Source organism: Amphiprion ocellaris, chromosome 8, assembly GCF_022539595.1.
Source record: "Amphiprion ocellaris isolate individual 3 ecotype Okinawa chromosome 8, ASM2253959v1, whole genome shotgun sequence".
NCBI classification, from domain to species: domain Eukaryota; kingdom Metazoa; phylum Chordata; class Actinopteri; family Pomacentridae; genus Amphiprion; species Amphiprion ocellaris.
This window is the reverse complement of record NC_072773.1, coordinates 32,081,681-32,099,070: the sequence shown is the minus strand read 5'-3', so window position 1 is coordinate 32,099,070 and position 17,390 is coordinate 32,081,681. Positions and strand designations below refer to the sequence as shown.

The 17,390-nt window shown below is 41.2% G+C and overlaps 1 protein-coding gene across 2 annotated transcripts; it reads left to right on the top strand.

The window, feature by feature from the left end:
* The first annotated feature begins 750 nt into the window (after positions 1–750).
* Positions 751–16,405, top strand: LOC111566986 (La ribonucleoprotein 4). Of its 2 annotated transcripts, XM_023267808.3 has the most exons (17): positions 751–1,314; positions 3,345–3,462; positions 3,784–3,942; positions 5,937–6,021; positions 6,127–6,263; positions 6,351–6,454; positions 6,559–6,669; positions 6,771–6,824; positions 6,924–7,133; positions 9,302–9,405; positions 9,602–9,643; positions 11,357–11,587; positions 12,626–12,680; positions 12,787–12,945; positions 13,041–13,180; positions 13,279–13,483; positions 13,804–16,405. In XM_023267808.3, exons 1-17 carry the CDS (start codon positions 1,198–1,200, stop codon positions 14,194–14,196), a joined length of 2,424 nt encoding a protein of 807 aa, XP_023123576.1. In that variant the 5' UTR covers positions 751–1,197; the 3' UTR covers positions 14,197–16,405. The 2 variants fall into 2 exon arrangements, with proteins under 2 accessions (XP_023123576.1, XP_023123577.1); XM_023267809.3 differs by lacking the exon at positions 9,602–9,643.
* Positions 16,406–17,390: the final 985 nt, after the last annotated feature.

Genomic DNA, 17,390 nt, shown 5'->3' with positions numbered 1-17,390 from the left:
TTCGTCATCTTTTCCTGATTGCATCTTAAGTAAGTTAAGTATGGGGTAAAACAAACAAACAAAAAAAAGATTACATCACAGCTCTCCCATTGTTTTGTTGTCACACAAAAGCCGCAAACAATTCACTGGTCATGCAAATAATTGGCAATGATAGCAACATATTAACTCTCACCAAGGACACTGTTAGTAAAAAGAAGGGCAGATATTTGGAGAAGAAAATAAGGTTTTTTGACAGCATTCACAACTAGCAAGAATAATGCCACTAATGCTACTACAGGTAAGAGGTTGTTTTTTTTTTAAATGCGTATATATATTAAAACACAGAGAAAGAAGTGTAGAATTATTTTCCTACAGTATAGCAGTACAAATATGGTTTAAATCAAGAAAGTAAATAACTATGGTTTTCTGAGAAAGAAGAACAGGGAAAAAATTTACAAGCCAAAAATGAATATACAAACATTGCACTGCAAAAATGATAATTGCTGCATGATGATACAGTGCAAAAAGCAGAGAATGCTGTTCATAGTGTAAAAAGTACTGTACATATCCATCGGAATACTTCCACATTTATTACATTTATCATTAGACATAGAACAACAAAAACACGCAAACAAAAATGTGCTCTTATATAAGTAATAAAGTTTTAAATAACAACTACGTTACACAAAAAAGGTACAGCAGAAAACTACAGCAGGGATCCGGAAAAGGAAATGATTTCTGCAGAGGTCACCGAGAACTCGCGGTGGCTGCCGGGACGTCGGCGGACTGTGTGCCTGCGCTGAGGAAAGGTGCGTGTCCCCAGTGTCCGCTCCGGTCGCCCGGTTAGGAATGCGCCTCACGAACCCGGTGTGTGCTGTAATATTTGACGAAACGCCAGCGGGGACTGTGGTCTAAGAAGAGTCATGGTTTGGCATCGCTTCCACCATTAGTATCTTAGCGTGCGAGCTCGATTCATTGAGCTAGCTGTCGTTAGCCCGCTCCGTTGATTCATAGCACGCTAGGTCGCTAGCCTCTGTAGCATCCCGCTAGCCGGCTAGCTTGCTAGTAAGCTAGTTTCAGTGTGCTGCTGGTCGATCGAGTCGAACAGGAGAGAACCAGACTGACTACTGAGCCCAGCCGGTATTTCGGATAGAGGGGGGTGGTGGCAGGTGGGGGCCGGGAGAACGCGACGGGGTGGAAGTGAGTCTGGAGCGGCTGATGAGTTCAGACCAGAGCGGAGAGCCGCCGCTGCTGCAGGAGGAGGCTGATCCCGGACCGAAGACCGGTGGGAAGGACGAGACTCCGCTGGGGAGCGAGGGAGGGTCAGGCGGCATGGTGAGTGAGGCCTTCTTTAGCTAGTTAGCTAGCTTGGCTAAAACGGCTGCTGCTCACCCGAGACCTGTTAGCACAGTACGCCCCCCTCTGCATGAGGAGCGATACTTATCAGGCAGCTGCTAAAATTAACCCACTGAAAGTAACCGTTAAACTGCTCACTTTCTGCTTAGCTTTGACGTGCTGAGTTTTTTGCTTTGTCGGTGTGTGACTGTGGTTAATTTTGAGGTGATCTTAAAGTGAAAACAGTCTGTCACAGCACACACGGCAGCACTTGCAGCCACCGCAGGCAGTAATTTCACATACTGGTCGTTAGCCGGAGCTCCTTCAGACAGCTAGCTAACTGTAGCCTAGCCGCTGTAACAAGCAAGCTCATTAAGGAGTTTGCTGAGTAATCATTAGCCTATAAGTTAAGTTTTTACACAGCTGTAGAGGGAGCCTGGTGTTATTTGAAGCAGTGGAGCAGTGGTAGAGTAGTTTTCAGTTTGTAGCTGCTCGGTACTTCGACTGTTGGCCGAATGAGAGACGTTCATTCACTCTAACGTTATCTGTTAGCTAATCGCGCCGCTAGCGAGCCTAGCTAGCGCAGTGACATGCGTTGCAAATACCTGGCCTTTGCTGCGCAGCGCAGTCAGCTGACATTAGTTGGCTCGCTACGGCCTGTTACACAGAAGCATGCATTGTAACCATGTGTCAAGTTGCACGGCGCATAAACGTCCGTGCTCTTTTGAATGGCACAAAGGCCTCTCCGTTATTCACATCCATTCCTGTGTGATTAGTGAAGAGAAGTGTCTTGAGGCGTATTGTCACCGGCAGCTGTTCTTGTCAGGACGAGTGCTTTGACAAAAAAAAGGGCTGGATCTGTTAGCAGGTGGCAAGTGACAATGTCAAACTAGGAAGCTAGTAAATTTTACACTCACTGGCTTTTAGAAGCTGGTGTAAAGCTGCCACTTACTCCACACAGTTAGTTCACATCAGTGACTGTATGCCTTGATATGTACAGTATCCAGTCTATTCTTGGCCACTCATCTTTGCAGGGTCAGGATTTCTCCTGCTAGACCACGGTTAGTTTGATTGTGCAGAGTCATGTCTAAAGCTTGGGGTAACATTTATCAGAAATACAATTGTTGCTGAATGTAACTTGAAGCAGTCTTATTATTAGGCTAGTTTGTGTCGACAACAGCAGAATTTTTGGCTACACCAAGCTTTTACAATGATTCTCCTCCATGAGGTTAACACAGCTCATTGCACTTCTCTGGTTTCTAATTATATACATTAAATCCCAGTGGTATACAGGTGTTTAAATATCAAGAGACTGCACCAAGGAACTAAGGCAGTAGCCAATTAATATAAGGTTAAACAATCAGTGAAATCAGCAGATGTAGTGGTGGTGGGTTGGACCCTAGATGCAATCTGCCCTTCATGGTGCATTTGTTAGAGTTCAAACACTTGTTAAATCTGCAGGGTTTTTTTCCCTTTTTTTGGTGTCTGGTTCTTGTATCTGTGTTGATGCTTTTGTGACATCAGACATGGCCTCACACGTGTACTACAGGTTTAAAATTTAACCTCTGCTTCTGAAAAACATTCAGCATTTGTTCGGGGTCACTCTGCTGCTTCTATCAGACTGTTAAATTACACAGTTACACATATGCTTATTCTCCGTATCGTTTGACTTCCTTATATTTTCTATTTGACGGTGTATGAGAGGAGTCTGGGAACAAGTAAGATGCCAAGCACAGATGAGCTGGCAAATCTTTGATGAACCACCAACAAGATTAAATACGCGATACTCAGCATTATGAAGCTCTCAGCTGTAGATGCAGCACATTCAGACCTATTCAAATATTAATAACCTGTCAAATTGCAGCAGCCTCGTTTAGGTAACTGACATCTTAACACTCGAGATATTGTCAACATTCAACCCTTAATGTGTGTGTTTGAAATATCTCGACTCAGCGACAATACAAACTCCATTCTGCTCTTAATGTTGATATAATATGAACTGGTTTGACCCTGCTGTTTGTGTTTTGAAGGTCACCTCTAAGGGTGCTGGTTTGAACCCAAATGCCAAGGTGTGGCAGGAGATGCCCGTGGCCCCCAGCGAGGCTGTTACCAGCGGCCCTCATTGGCCTCCCTCGGACATCAGCGAGGGTGAGTTACACTTTGAATAGAGTGCTTTTATGACAATTGATAGCACTTTAATGTTTAAAGTATTAAAACTGATAGAAATATTGACCTTTTCTAAGCCAACATGAATTGTAACATTTATAGTAAGTAATGTTTAAACAGCATTTCCTAACAGGTTTCACTTCTTTTTTTTTTTTCCTTTTTACCATTTTTACACAACTTCTGTAAACATCTCAATTTTATTATTGTACACAAAATCTTAGGCGAAACCCTGTGAGACGTGAGGACCTCTGAAACAGACTACTTGCTGTTGTTTCTCAGTCAAATTCTTCACCTTGTTCACAGGTTATTCTGAGCCTTCGTCTGCTGGGTGCAAGCAGTACACTGTGGGATTCCCAGCCCTGGATGACAGCAGCTCCACAGCAACAGCTGAGATAGCAGTAAATGGAATGGACCCTCCAGAGTTGGGCTTTTCCCCCGCTGAGTCCACGACAGGGACCTCAGGTCAGCCACATCCAGTCATCTCCGCGCACCAACTGTTAAAGATTATTCTGTTTTCAACACATTTGATAACAGAAAATGAGTCATGTTTGGATCGGATGTAATGCATCACATGCACTCAGATAACCAACTGTCTGGTCTAATACTGTAAACAGTCTCCACAGCTGAGATACTATACCTTTCTGTGAGTTTTGCCTCAGAAATAGGCTATCCATTACAGGATGTTCACATTTGCCAGTCTGTAGTTCATATCAGCGCATCAGCTTCATGCCATATGGTTAAGCTTAAGTTTGTTGTTGTTGGCAAGTGAGCATGGTGTAGACTGGACCACACCTAACCGATACAGCCATTTTTATTCAGTTTACCACGTTCACACATATTCTCCGTTTGACATGTTGCTTTTTTCTGTCACCTATTCATCAAATATTTTCCACTTAAGCTTCATGATCAATTTTCCTCCAAAGAAATCAAATTGCTCTTTTGTTTAAGTTCATTTTAATTAGAGTTTTGAGCTTTTAGCGTATTGGTGCATTTAGCAGCTACAAAGATAGAAGATACTAAAAGCTCTTCCTAATGATCAACAGACAACAATTACAGTGGTTTTGCCATGATAGCGCCTGTGTGTTTCCTCTTACGCTACTTTGCACAATGTACAAACCACCTTTTAGTTTTATGATAATGTGAAGTACTCTCATATTGTCAAAGCCTCGGGTCCCTGGAAACTTTTAGACTGAACTGAGCTAAAGTCTGCAGCTTCCATTTTCTAAAAGTGTAGCAACGAATGCACCCGACCAGTCACCGGAACCGAGAGCAACTGACACCATGATGCAGCAGTTATGGAGTTATACAGAAGAAAAACACTTCTGAAACTGAATTAAAGCATCAAAAAATATTATCAAAAGCAGGTGTTGGTTTAATCTGTTGGTGTTGAGGCATTTTTAGCATAGACGTCCTTGATTATGTTGACTAATTACAGCATCCCTGGTTAAGGAACACACACACACACACACACACACACACACACACACACTAAACAATTCTTTAAATAACTGTGTAGTAATTGGTCAACATTTACATGATTATACAAGATTTATTGTAGAAACTTAGACCTAGTGGCTCCTTTGGTGGTAAACCTGTGCAGTCTGATACAGTCCAACACAACAGCACTGCTATATATTTATCACAGAAATTATATATAAAGGTAGTGTGATACATTACTATGAGAGGTTTTTAAAAATAATTTCAGTCCTTTGAATTTACATACCCAATCAGCATATTACAGACACCTCTAAATATAATGCAGTTTGGTACAACAACACCACAGAGTGGTGATGATGGATATTGTGACCAATAAATGTAGGTTTGGCCTTGTGAGATTTGTTCTGTCACTCAGTGACATCACATCACATATGGGATACATTATATGTTTCTGCTTTTGCAGCACTGAATTTTGACAGTTGTTAAAAGATTAAGTTATTCGAGGCAGGGGGTTAAACCAAAGCTATCACACTCTGAATCCCAAGCAGTTTATAGATATTTTTATTTACTCTTGTCACATATTCACTCACTGTGGGCTAATTTTTCACTGCATTTATAAAGTCTTGCACCTCTAGGGCGACTGCACAAGTCTGGGTGGAAGTAGCCACAGATTTTTTAAAAATACTAAATCTTGTAACTGCATGCTGTATATTTTTGGCAAGATTTTTAAATGGAGCATGTAAAAAACATTTTTGATTAAATAGCTCTATTTGAAGCTTAGATTTTATTTTTTACTCTGGAAATACCCGCAGGTCACACATTATTAGTTCAAGGACTTTCACAAAGTTGAAAATCCAAAACAATTTTCAGTTTGATACTATGATAAATGGTGGCCTTTCGGAGATTTTTATAATCATAGCCTGGCTTTCAATCTTGCTGGATTTTTTTTTTGTTCAGAGGTTTGTATCAAAGAACGCTGTCTCTTTTCCTACCGCTGACATTTTGTTTTTGATTCTCAGGGGATTCCAAAACTGAAGAACAACCAGTCTCCTCTGAGAATCTACGAGAGTCTCTGAAGAAAGAGCTGGAGTTTTATTTCTCTAGGTAAGAAGCAAAGCACCTTTTACATATACAATTTAGAAAGCGAACTCATTGTTTTCCAAGTAAAGAGAAACCTGATCTAAACTGCTGTGTCATTTTGTGATTCAGGGAAAACCTCTCCAAGGATTTGTACCTGATGTCCCAGATGGACAGCGATCAGTTTGTCCCTATTTGGACTATAGCCAGCATGGAGGGCATCAAGGTCCTCACCACCGATATGGACCTCATCCTGGATGTGTTGAGATGTAAGTGAAGGTCGAGCACAGTGGACGTTGATGTACCTTCCTGTAATGAATTTGCTTTTAAACATTCTAAATGTTGTCTCTCCTCAGCCTCTCCTATGGTACAGGTGGATGAGAAAGGGGAGAAAGTGCGTCCAAATCACAAGCGGTGCATTATCATTTTAAGGGAGGTCCCAGAAACCACACCTGTTGAGGTAAAACGAACAAACCTAACAAAATGAACTACACATCATTGGAAGTATCAAATTGTAGTCGATGTTTACCAAAAGTGAGACCTTTCCCCCTGTGTGATTCACAGGAAGTAGAGTCATTGTTCAAAAATGACAACTGTCCAAAGGTGATAAGTGTCGAGTTTGCACACAACAACAACTGGTACATCACATTCCAATCCGACACGGATGCTCAACAGGTAACGCCGGCCGGACTTCACGTTTCTTCACTGTGTCTGAAGTTTTTAGATGAAATGCAGCACCATGATTACAATGTGACTTTCTGTTATTGCTCCCCTAGGCATACAAGTACTTGAGAGAGGAAGTAAAAACATTTCAGGGAAAACCCATTATGGTGAGTTAAACTAGAACCTGTGTGTCATTCTGGAAAGGCCCTTTTTGTTGAAATTTTTTGACATCATTTCACACATTTTCCTTCGTTTCGTGCCAACAGGCCAGGATAAAGGCCATCAACACGTTTTTCGCGAAGAATGGCTACCGTAGCATGGACAGCAGCCTGTACGCCCAGCAGTCCCAGAGCCAGTCCCAGTACAGCTCTCCGCTCTACATGCAGCACGTCTACCCCCAGCAGCAGTACCCCGTCTACGGCATCGTGCCTCCCACCTGGACACCTTCGCCCACACCGTATTTTGAAACTCCTCTGGTGAGCACTTTTCTGAGAAAGTTATGCTAATGCAAACTGGGGTGCCCAAAGGCAAAGCTTCGACATCAGTTTCCGCTAAAAAAAAGCTCAGAGTTTATTAAAGGCTTGAACTTAAATATTGAGTATGTAGCTATAATCGAATACACTTTAAGTCAAATTGAGTAAAAATTTGTCAGTACTGAAAAATACCTTGTGTTTGAACACAGCCGTGGCTCTGTAAATTGTGAAACAAATTATGTGAACAGCACACAATATCATACTTTGTGTGTGTTCCTCCCACTAGAAGTGCGCCGTAGAGTATTTTAGTGCCACTTCTATAAGAGAAAAATTCCAGGATAATTTATTTCTATGTGGGTCCAGACTCTGATAGGTTGAACTTGGAGAGGACATTGAGCACCATTTTTTCTGTTCTCAGTGTCTTCTCCAGTATCACCATAAACCACATACAAAAACATAAGAAACCTTCAATTGTTTTATTTCCTTCGTGCTCATAGAACTATTGTTGTATCCTGTAACTACTATTTGTCATTGTTTAGTCACACTTTGAGCTGACATCATTGGCTACGCTGGCCGATCCTTCACCACAGTGAAAACAAAAAGCCTAACAAGGCCGATCACTAGGCCATTCTAGTAAATTCTAGACTCCACCTTGTTTTAGAAAAGTCTTAAGTGTTTTTACATGTCATGTTTGGGGTTTTGCATCCCCGGCAATCAGAAAACATTATACACCGATATAGTAGAAGTGTAATTGTAATGATTGTGGATTGTGGTGCGCCATCAGCCAATATATCATATGGTGCTAGTTGTGTTACTGTGAGGCTCATTGTTTTGTAATGATCAACAGCCAATGTTTATTAGCTATTCTACCTATTCTCCATAGCTTTACCAGGTCTACAAATAGGGAAGATACCAAAATTTGTCATTAAATGGGCCTCTGCTAAATTATTAAAGACTTGAGGATCACTCAGCTCCAATATTATCCGTACAGTGTTATTAGAAAGAAATAGGAAAGTAGATTTTTTATTTATTACAGCTGCACACGATTTCTTGTAAATTTTATCTCACCAGCTGTTTTTAATTTGCATCTGGAATGGTTGATGGCTTTGATCGTAGTTCACCTCTAGTTTCCTCCAATATGTTACGTACGCTAGCAGCTTAGAGCCCTCACATAGAGTTAATTAAATTAATCAAACATAGGTTAATGATTAGCAGTAACCATCAGCCAGCTGATTGTTTTATCTTGATTGATACATTCAGTCTGAATGTTCTGAAATTAACAGTGTCAGTTCCTTTAAAGCGGGAGGGATTTAGTGATTCACCGGCAAACTCCATCTTGATTTATTTTCATTCTTTCTCTAACTAAATGTTGGCAGTTGTTAAAGAAGTACTCTACTTTTTAAAGTAAAACTTTTAAGACTGCACAGTAGAGAAAACTGTCAAAGGAAAGCATTTTTTACTTAAAAGTGAAGAATGAGACAAAATACATAAAATAATAATTGTGTCCTTACTTTTGTTTAATTTTTCCTCTGAAAAAAGGAACAAAATTAACATAATAATACAGTTAAATTGGTAAGAGTAGCAGTTAAAGTAGTTAGCTGTTAGAGTCCTCGCGACAGCAATCCCTACACACAAATTTCATAGCTTTAATCATTAGAAACTGGTCATGTACCGCAGGGAAGTACGACAACAGTGTGATTAAAATATGAAGTACCTACTGGTTTTTAATCCTACTCTTAAAATTTGGCTGATATGACCAAGAGACGGGTATCAAAAGCCCAGCAGATATCCAGTTGTCGGTTACCTCATAGGAAGCAATGTTCACTTGCAGTTGGTTTCGTCTGGTCATCATCAGCATTCAACACATAAAAATAATGCAGGAAATTAGCCTTGACAGCCACATCTTGTGTCCCAGCAGCTTCAGAATCCCTTGTTGGTTGTTGCCATGTTATTTGCTGTAATGTCTGAAGAGTGACTTCAAATGAGACTTTGTCAGTGACATGAACACACAACGTTTTGCATAACAAGTTTCTGAGGCAGTCCCACAGTCAGACAGAGCAAGTGAAATTGTACATTTATTTTCCAGTCGTTGGGATAGCTACAGAATAAAGAACTTCAGGAATTGCTACACGAAATCGGATTAGTAAATGTTGCCTTTTTTCTTTGAGCAGGCACCGTTTCCCAACAGTAGCTTTGTGAATGGATTTGGCTCTGCTGGACACTACAAAACCGGCTCCACTTCTCTCAATATCACTCGCCCTTTCAACAGAAACCGGTAAGGAATTATAATTTAATTTTTTTTATGTTCAGTTTTGAACTAAATTTGAGTCTGATTGGAATGTTTTGTGTTATTGTTTGCATGAATTTAAACAGTGAACATCGGATCATCTGCAATAGAATTCTGTGTACAGATAATGTAACCCCCAACAGGGAACTGCTCTTCACTCCCTGTCTTCTTACTGTCCCCACAGTGTCCCCCTCTATTCAAGAAAGAATGTAATAAATGCCTTCAGGTACCACTGTTATACTGCACAATAAGCCTCATCGCTACCCTCATCTCTTCCCATACTGCAGCAGCCCAATGACTAAATCCATAATGCGGCCCGTGCCTTTCTGCCAGTCAGATTTTTATGGCTGTAATCCTTTTCATCAGTGTGATAAATGTCTGTTGCCAGTTAATGAACATCCAGGATTTGTCATGTCATTTGATAAATGTTGGCTGCTATCTGTTTCTGAGCAAGTGCTGTTTCCAGTTATGGCCACTTTAGCTCCCAAAAACATCTTCTTTGCATTTACATTATTACATGTAACAGCTTCTCTCCATCACAACTAACCATCCATTTGATTTGTTCTTTTTTTTGTACTGCTGCTTTCATCAGTGTACTGTATTACCATAAGCCATGTGGTGTTATATGCTGTAACAAAGACGTGCTGACAGGAGTTGAGTCTAGGTCATCCCTGCTGTCTAGCTTTAATCCGTACACTTTAAATCTTCTGTAAAGAGATGACAACTTTTCAAGATTGTTTATCCAGTGCGAAAGAAGCCTCACAAAGGAATAAGTCAGACCTGATGATGAGATCATGATGCGCATAGAGGGAAACCAGGGGGTGGATTATCTGGCTTTGGTTCTCTCCTTTTTGTCTTTGCTTTTTTTTTCTATCTGTCCTCTCATTTCAAAGTCAGGTACTTCACTCCCGTCCCAATGAGCGTTCAGATTATGAGATCTGAGGGTCAAAGACTGATCAATCATCTTGACAAACAATATCTAAAAGTTTTGTATTATTAGCCTGGCCGGCTCTTGCTGGGGTGTTGTCAGCTCTGTTCAGCGAGTTTATGATTGGTTGCTGACATCAAAGCCTGCTCTGCTTCAACCAATCATAAGCAGAAATGTAGTCTGAAAATCACCTGCATGTCTACATTTGCTACAAAGACACAGCATGCTGTCTTAGTCCATCAGCAAACTGTCAAGTTTTGGGTGGTGCCACCAGTGTTTCCTTTGAACTCATTTAGTTATTTCAGCTACCGCTATTTGAAAATATTCACTGCAATTTTGTATACAGGCTAACTGCTACTTGCTAGTGCAATTTTCTGTATGTAATGTCCAAACACAAGCTCCATCTACAGGAGCATGCAGTGGTTCAACATGTTAGAGCCATTTAATTGCTCTTGCTGTAGTGGCAGCTGAACATTTCCAAAGTACAAGGGGTCCTCGGTTTATGACGACATCGACCTACGGCGTTGCGTCGGAATATCGTGATGCACATAACTTTGTTTACATGTTCGTTGAATTTCCGACTTATGGCGAAAATCGACTTGCATAGATCAGTAGAAATGGAACTCTGTAAGTCAAGGACCCCCTGTATTAAAATATTGAAGGCTTTTAGACATTATTGTATATTTTCAACCAGGACAGTTAAGAATCGATGTAATTAAACATAGAACCTACAATCATCAGACTTTAAATATAAAGACAACATGACCACAGATCCATTTCATTGTGTCCAGTATTGTTCCAGTCTCTTTAATATTTTTTCAGTCTAAAATGATTGAAAGCTATGTGAAAAGCTAGTAAGTAGATTTCCATGTAAAACCCATCAGTATGGTCAATAGAACACCTCATGAAATTTATTCCCCAGTTCAATAGGAAGCACTGGTTGCCAGTATGTCCTGACAGCGTTTTAACTGAACACTGACCTTCACCTTCATTTTTCCCTGACTGCAATAGAAACCACGTGAAGCCCCAGGTGAGGACAAGCGAGGTGACCCCTGCATCCATAACACCTGTACCGTTGGAGAGTCTGACCGGACTGCGCAGCCCTCAGCCTCCCGTCGCTGTCGCCGCCACCACTAACCCAATCCAGACAACCACTGACCTGAGCTCGGCATTCTCACATCTCTCCTCCTCGTCCTCCTCCTTGGACCCCAGCGATGACAGTGGCATGGCCGGACGTGGAAGGTAAACCTGTTATACCTGTTTGTTGTAGCTGCTGTCTGTTTTGTTTCTTTTTGTACCGGACTGTAACAGCTTCATGCACCTCATTAATTCAGGATTTTCCATAGAACACCAGAATTCTCTACATGCAACTGCATTTGTAACTGATTTTCCTACAATTGGGCACAACAAAAGACTGAAGGAACGGAAAGATCCCTCTGTACCCCAAGCAGTTTCTACATGTTTTTTGCCCTTGACACATTTTTACTCATTTTAGAAGAATCTAAAAGAAAAGAGAACTCAAAAATCTCCTTTCTGCAGTGTATAAAATTGATAATGCCATGAAATCCTTTACAAAATTTTCAAATATGATTAATCAACATGTAGTTTTCCAAGTACAAACAGGTGTAGCCAGTACTAGTGAAAATAATGGCTTTTCATGCTTTTTACAATTTATTAACTACATACCTTTTTTTAAAGTCTCTTATCTATGTAAACACAACCAGCTCAGTTCAACCGAAAAGTCACAGAATTTTTGTCATGTCACTGTTTGTCACAGCCGAGTCAGTCATGGCTTTTCAGTCGCACCAAGCAACAGAATTTTTGTATTTTTACAGAATCCAGTTTGTGCAAACAGTATATTTTTGTTTCTGTGATAAATTATTCAAGTTTGGAGATTTTAAAATAAATGTCCAGCAGAATTCCAAGTAAAACTGACAGGCGTGTTGAAGTCTGTAAAATTTGTTTCCTCAGCTGAAGTTTTCTTGGCATTAGACTCTTTCCACTGTGAAGAGGAGCCTTCCTGCCACTGCCAGTCTGTTCCAATGCTGACACACAGCAAAAAAAAAAAAAACACATCACGAAGCAGCATTTTCTGTCACTGTCCAGTTCAAATCAATGAGCACTTGTCAAAAAAAATTGGGGGCAGAGGAGAAATTGGGTTTGCCATCTCCTGTGTTCAACCACAGATTTACAGTAACCAGGCTACTAAAGTGCATGTAAACACACTGACACATGGCTGATTTTGAATTCCTGTTGATGAATCATTTATGTGTGTTTCAGACGGAGCGCGACCTACAGAGGAACACGGAGGAGGCGAGAAGACGAACGGATTGCGGTAAAAAGCGATTTCTCATTGTGGTTAAGCTCGTATGTTGTATTTAAAGCTCGAACCAGACATTGACTGTTCTGTTGGTTGGCTCTCTTTCAATTTCCTCTCTCAGAGGCCTGTACCCTTAGCAGAGGTCAAAGTTTCTCCACCCAAGTTTGACTTGGCTGCCACCAATTTCCCCCCACTTCCTGGCTGCGTGGTCAGTACACAGGGAGAGCCAGTGCTAGAAAACCGAATGTCCGACGTCGTACGTGGCTTGTACAGGGACAAGGTAAGAAACTGGGTTCATAAATCTCTTGGCGCTGACAGGACTGTTGAGATGGAGACTTCAGACGTGTAATGTGCATACCCCCTTGCTTTTTATAGACTGAACAAGCCAATAAAGAAGCCACTGTGAGTCCAGGTGCAGGCCAAGCCTCTGTCACAGAGGAAGCTGTGATTGTCTCAAGTCCTGCCTTGGCAACAGCAAAATCTACCACTCAACCACTCGGACCTTTGGCCCCCGGGTATGACTATCCTAAAAAATACTAATTTTAATTCAAAATATTTAGCTTTCGGACTTATATTAGACTTAAGATGTTAACTTGACGTGTTCTCTTGACAGTGTAACTCGTCAGGAGAAGAGAGTGGAGCGGCCAGAACCTCCAGCTCCAAAACCGGCTCCACGCACAGCTGTTCAAACTACCGTCAACCCCTCACCCGCCACACAGCCTGTGCCTAGCTCCAGGCCTCAGCCCTCTGCCGCCTCCACACCAGCGACACCGAGCACGCCGACCCCTACATCAGCCACTGTTCCCGCCCCTGCACAGGTGAGAGTCTGGCTGTTTACCTGCCAACACTTGAATACAGACATCTCCCTGATGATGAGATCTTTTGCGCATAGAGGGAAGTGAGGTAGTGAAATGACTGGCTTTGGTTCTATCCTTCACCTCTGTCACTCTCCACTGTTGTCTCTCTCATTTTTCCCCCTCTCCCTGCTCTTTAACACCACAAGTTCAGAATTTTCACTCCTACCCCGATGAGCGTTCAGATTATGAGATCTGAGGGTTTTAAAATAAATAGTACTGTATGTGATTCATCTTTTAAACAGGTGATTCATTACTTTTCTTTTTCCCATATCCTGGTACAGGAGCCCCGTAAACTCAGCTACGCCGAAGTGTGCCAACGGCCACCCAAGGACCCTCCTCCCGTGGCCCCCGCCCCGGCCTCCTCCGGTACCGCGTCAGGCCAGCCGTTACGCGAGCTGCGCGTGAACAAGGCTGAGGAGGTGGGTTCCAGCAGCAGTCCTGGAGACAAGCAAGAAAAAGGCCCTGACAGGGAGGGGGGATGGGAATGCAAGGAGAGCCGGCCGCCACGTGATCGTGACTCTCAAGGCTACTACCGCAGCAATGGCCCCAGAGGCACCGGGGGCCTCAAGTTCCGGGACCAGAGGCGCCCCCCCCCAGCCCGACGCAACTCCCCACAGGGAGGCTACAGGCACACTGGCAAAGAGCAGAATATCCCACCAGTATCGCCAAAGTAAAAACTTGATAAGAATAGAAAAAAAGATGTATGAATATATACATGGATATATATAATTATATAAAAATGAATAACATAAAAGCAACAACATTATGGTAGCCACCTTTCCCCCCCTGGAACTTGTCCAAAGAAAAGCTTTTAAATGACAGTGAGACTGTGACATCCAGGACTTAAAGGGCAAAATGACAACTGAAGAACTTTGACAAGTGATTGGAAAAGTTTAAACACAGATCTTGTTTGGGCCTCCAGCGTTATGCTTAAAAAGAATCTTAAGTGCGATTTAATCTGGAGGCCGTTCATTTATGCTCTGCTAGGGAGAGGTGGGATGCTGGGCCGCGTAAATGGCCCTCTACCTTTTTTTTTGATTTTAAAGAATAGATGTTGGTCTGCAAGAACAATATGCACTAAGAAGAAAAGAACATGCATATATGTCATGTACATATACAAAGATATCACTAACACGCAACGAGACATCAGTTTTTTTGTTTTTTTTCTTGTGTGCTTAGGTTTGCAAGTATGACTGAAGGGTTGACTGATGTCTGTGTATGCATTGATTGTTAAGCAAAATGATTGAAGTGCTACAGAGTGCTGTTGCACGGATGTAATGAAAATGGATGAATTTTGATTTTTACATCAGAGATTCAGAATCGCTGTCCTGACGGGGACGGCGTGGTCTTCTAATGTATATTAATGAAATGTGTTCTTCTATGGTGGTATTTTGATCCCGGTTCATGATTGGCTTAAACGCTCTCAGTCAGATATCAGAGGCTGTTGATGTACGCCGCAGTCAGACGTGTGGTTTTGTTTGAAGCAGAAATACTCGTTGGGGTGCTCGCTGGCCTGTTAGCCACGGTGAACCTGCTAACCTGGTCCAAAGTTTTTCATGTTAAGTTTTATCTCTGTCTCTCTGAATTGTTTTGGGTCTACCCACTCCAATGGATTCAGAACATTTGTCATGTTGATAATCAGTCAGGTTCTCTGTTTACATGTTTGTTTGGGTAGTTGGGTGATGTTTTCATGAAAGGAAAAAATGAATAGGTTAATGCTAAGATTTGACTGTTCAATGCGCCTGGTGGTTTAGGTGAGGTTTGGCTTTTCTACATCATCACAGGATATCCAGGTTAAGCTTATATCTGTGAATTGTTCTCAACAATGGCATAACTTCAAAAAATAGACCTGAGGAGTGCTGTTAGCTAAAGGCGATAGCTACATGACATCTGGCAGCCAAGTCGTGGGTATAAAGACGATTGGAACATTTTCACGTGCTATGTGCCAGCTGCCTACGATCATAGTGTGCTAGGATAAAGTTTTGATTTTTACTGATGAGGTCTGCTAAAAAATGTAGTCTTGGGGAAACTTTTGGCCCAGTAAAACTGGATTTTGAAGAAGCTGTAGAGGTGTAGTTGCCTATGCTATATTGTAATAACCCTTCACTAGAAATGTGTGTGGGAGAATGTAATTGTTCTAGTTCTGAATTTACAGAGGGAAACTTTTGACAGCAGGTATCCACCAGATTGTTTTGTGCTTTTAGGGTGAGTTTGCTGGGGGGGGGGGTTTTCTTGTTTTTCTTTCTTTCCTTTTTTTAATTTTTGGAGAAGAAAACCCCAACAGGTTGACTTAGAATTTGAAGTTTGACTCACTGTATGTATTGCTTTTTAAAATTTATTTATTTTAATTCTAATGGGCAACGCTTTTCTCCCAATCTTGGTAGGCTGGTTTCCCCAAAGTTGTGTGAAATCGCATTGGCAAAAAAAAATATAATGATAAAAACAAACAAAAAAAATCACACATATGACATTTATATACTGATCGAGATGTCAGCTGAGAGAAACTACTTGATGCATTGACTTTGGGTTTAGTAATGCAGTAAACGAGTATCCAATCACTGGGGCTGTTTTTTTTTTTTGTTTTTTTTCATTAATGAGTATGAGCAGCTAGTGATTTAGTTTAATTAAAGAAATGCACTAACTTGTTTTTAAAAAGAATCTTACTCATGAGTAATGTGAAATCATTTTAGAAGCATATGGTTGATGTTGACAGGCTTGCAAATACCTACAAGAATTGCTTTTCCCCCCTCAATAGGTTTGGGTTAATTTCTGTTAATTTGGCTTGGGGAGGTAAAAGAAATGTAGTAATGGATCAACCAAGTGTTTGAGACACAATCTTAGAACTGTATGAAATGTCACCAAAAATAAATTATTTTGATTTGGCTTTCCAGTGTCACATTTCTTACTGCTGTTTGTTTTGTGCACACACTAGAGTATACATGCGAGGATTCACCACTCTTCTTTTTTTATATAAATGCCTGACTGCTGATGACAAAACTGTCAATTTGAGGATGTTACCTTGGAATCGTGGTGTATGTGTCTGATTTAAAAAAAAAAAAAAGTGATCCGGAAATGATAGCAGTGAATAGATGCACCTATTTTTAGGGTCCGAGCACCGAATGGTGCGAAGACCCTATTGGAATGCAAGGAATTATTTATTAGGGTCCTCGCACCACGAAGTGGTGCGAGGAACCTATTGAAACCCTAGGAATTATTATTATTATTATTATTATTATTATTATACTTTTTTCTACGGACGGGGAAAACGCATTTTTGACGCCCTAAACATACACGAAAACGCATGAAAATCGCCACACACATCAGGACTGGCGAAAAATTTGATATTTTAGGGGAATGGCACGCGTGCGTGCCAAAATGGCTCAATAGCGCCCCCTAGAAAATTACGAAAATTCAGCCCCCGGACAACGTTCGACCTAGACTTCTGAAATTCGGCACACATATGTAACTCATCAAGACGCACAAAAAAGCCTCTTGCATCATTACCCATAATGCAACAGGAAGTCGGCCATTTTGAATTATGAGTCATGTTTTGGACAATTTTGTGTCATTTTTGGACATTTTTTAAAATCTATAAACTCAAACAGCGTAACTCCAAGAGAGCTGAAATTTGGCCAGGATGTACTCCAATCACGGGTGATCAAAAGTTATCAAAACGCTCCGCAAAAGTCTGAAGGCGTGGAAATGGCAAGCCACGGAATGCGGCCATTTTGAAATATGATTCATATTTTGGAAATTTTGTCATTTTTGGACATTTTAAAAAGCTATTAACTCAAACACCGTAACCACGAGAGAGCTCAAATTTGGTCAGGATGGACACCAGTCATGGTTGATCAAAGGTTATCAAAAT

Excerpts from the sequence above, each read along its gene's own strand:
- LOC111566986 (XM_023267808.3), top strand. The coding sequence starts at position 1,198 with ATGAGTTCAGACCAGAGCGGAGAGCCGCCGCTGCTGCAGGAGGAGGCT. Across the intron at positions 6,825-6,923 it reads TTCAGGGAAAACCCATTATG|GCCAGGATAAAGGCCATCAA; the intron begins GTGAGTTAAACT and ends TCGTGCCAACAG. Across the intron at positions 7,134-9,301 it reads CGTATTTTGAAACTCCTCTG|GCACCGTTTCCCAACAGTAG; the intron begins GTGAGCACTTTT and ends TTCTTTGAGCAG.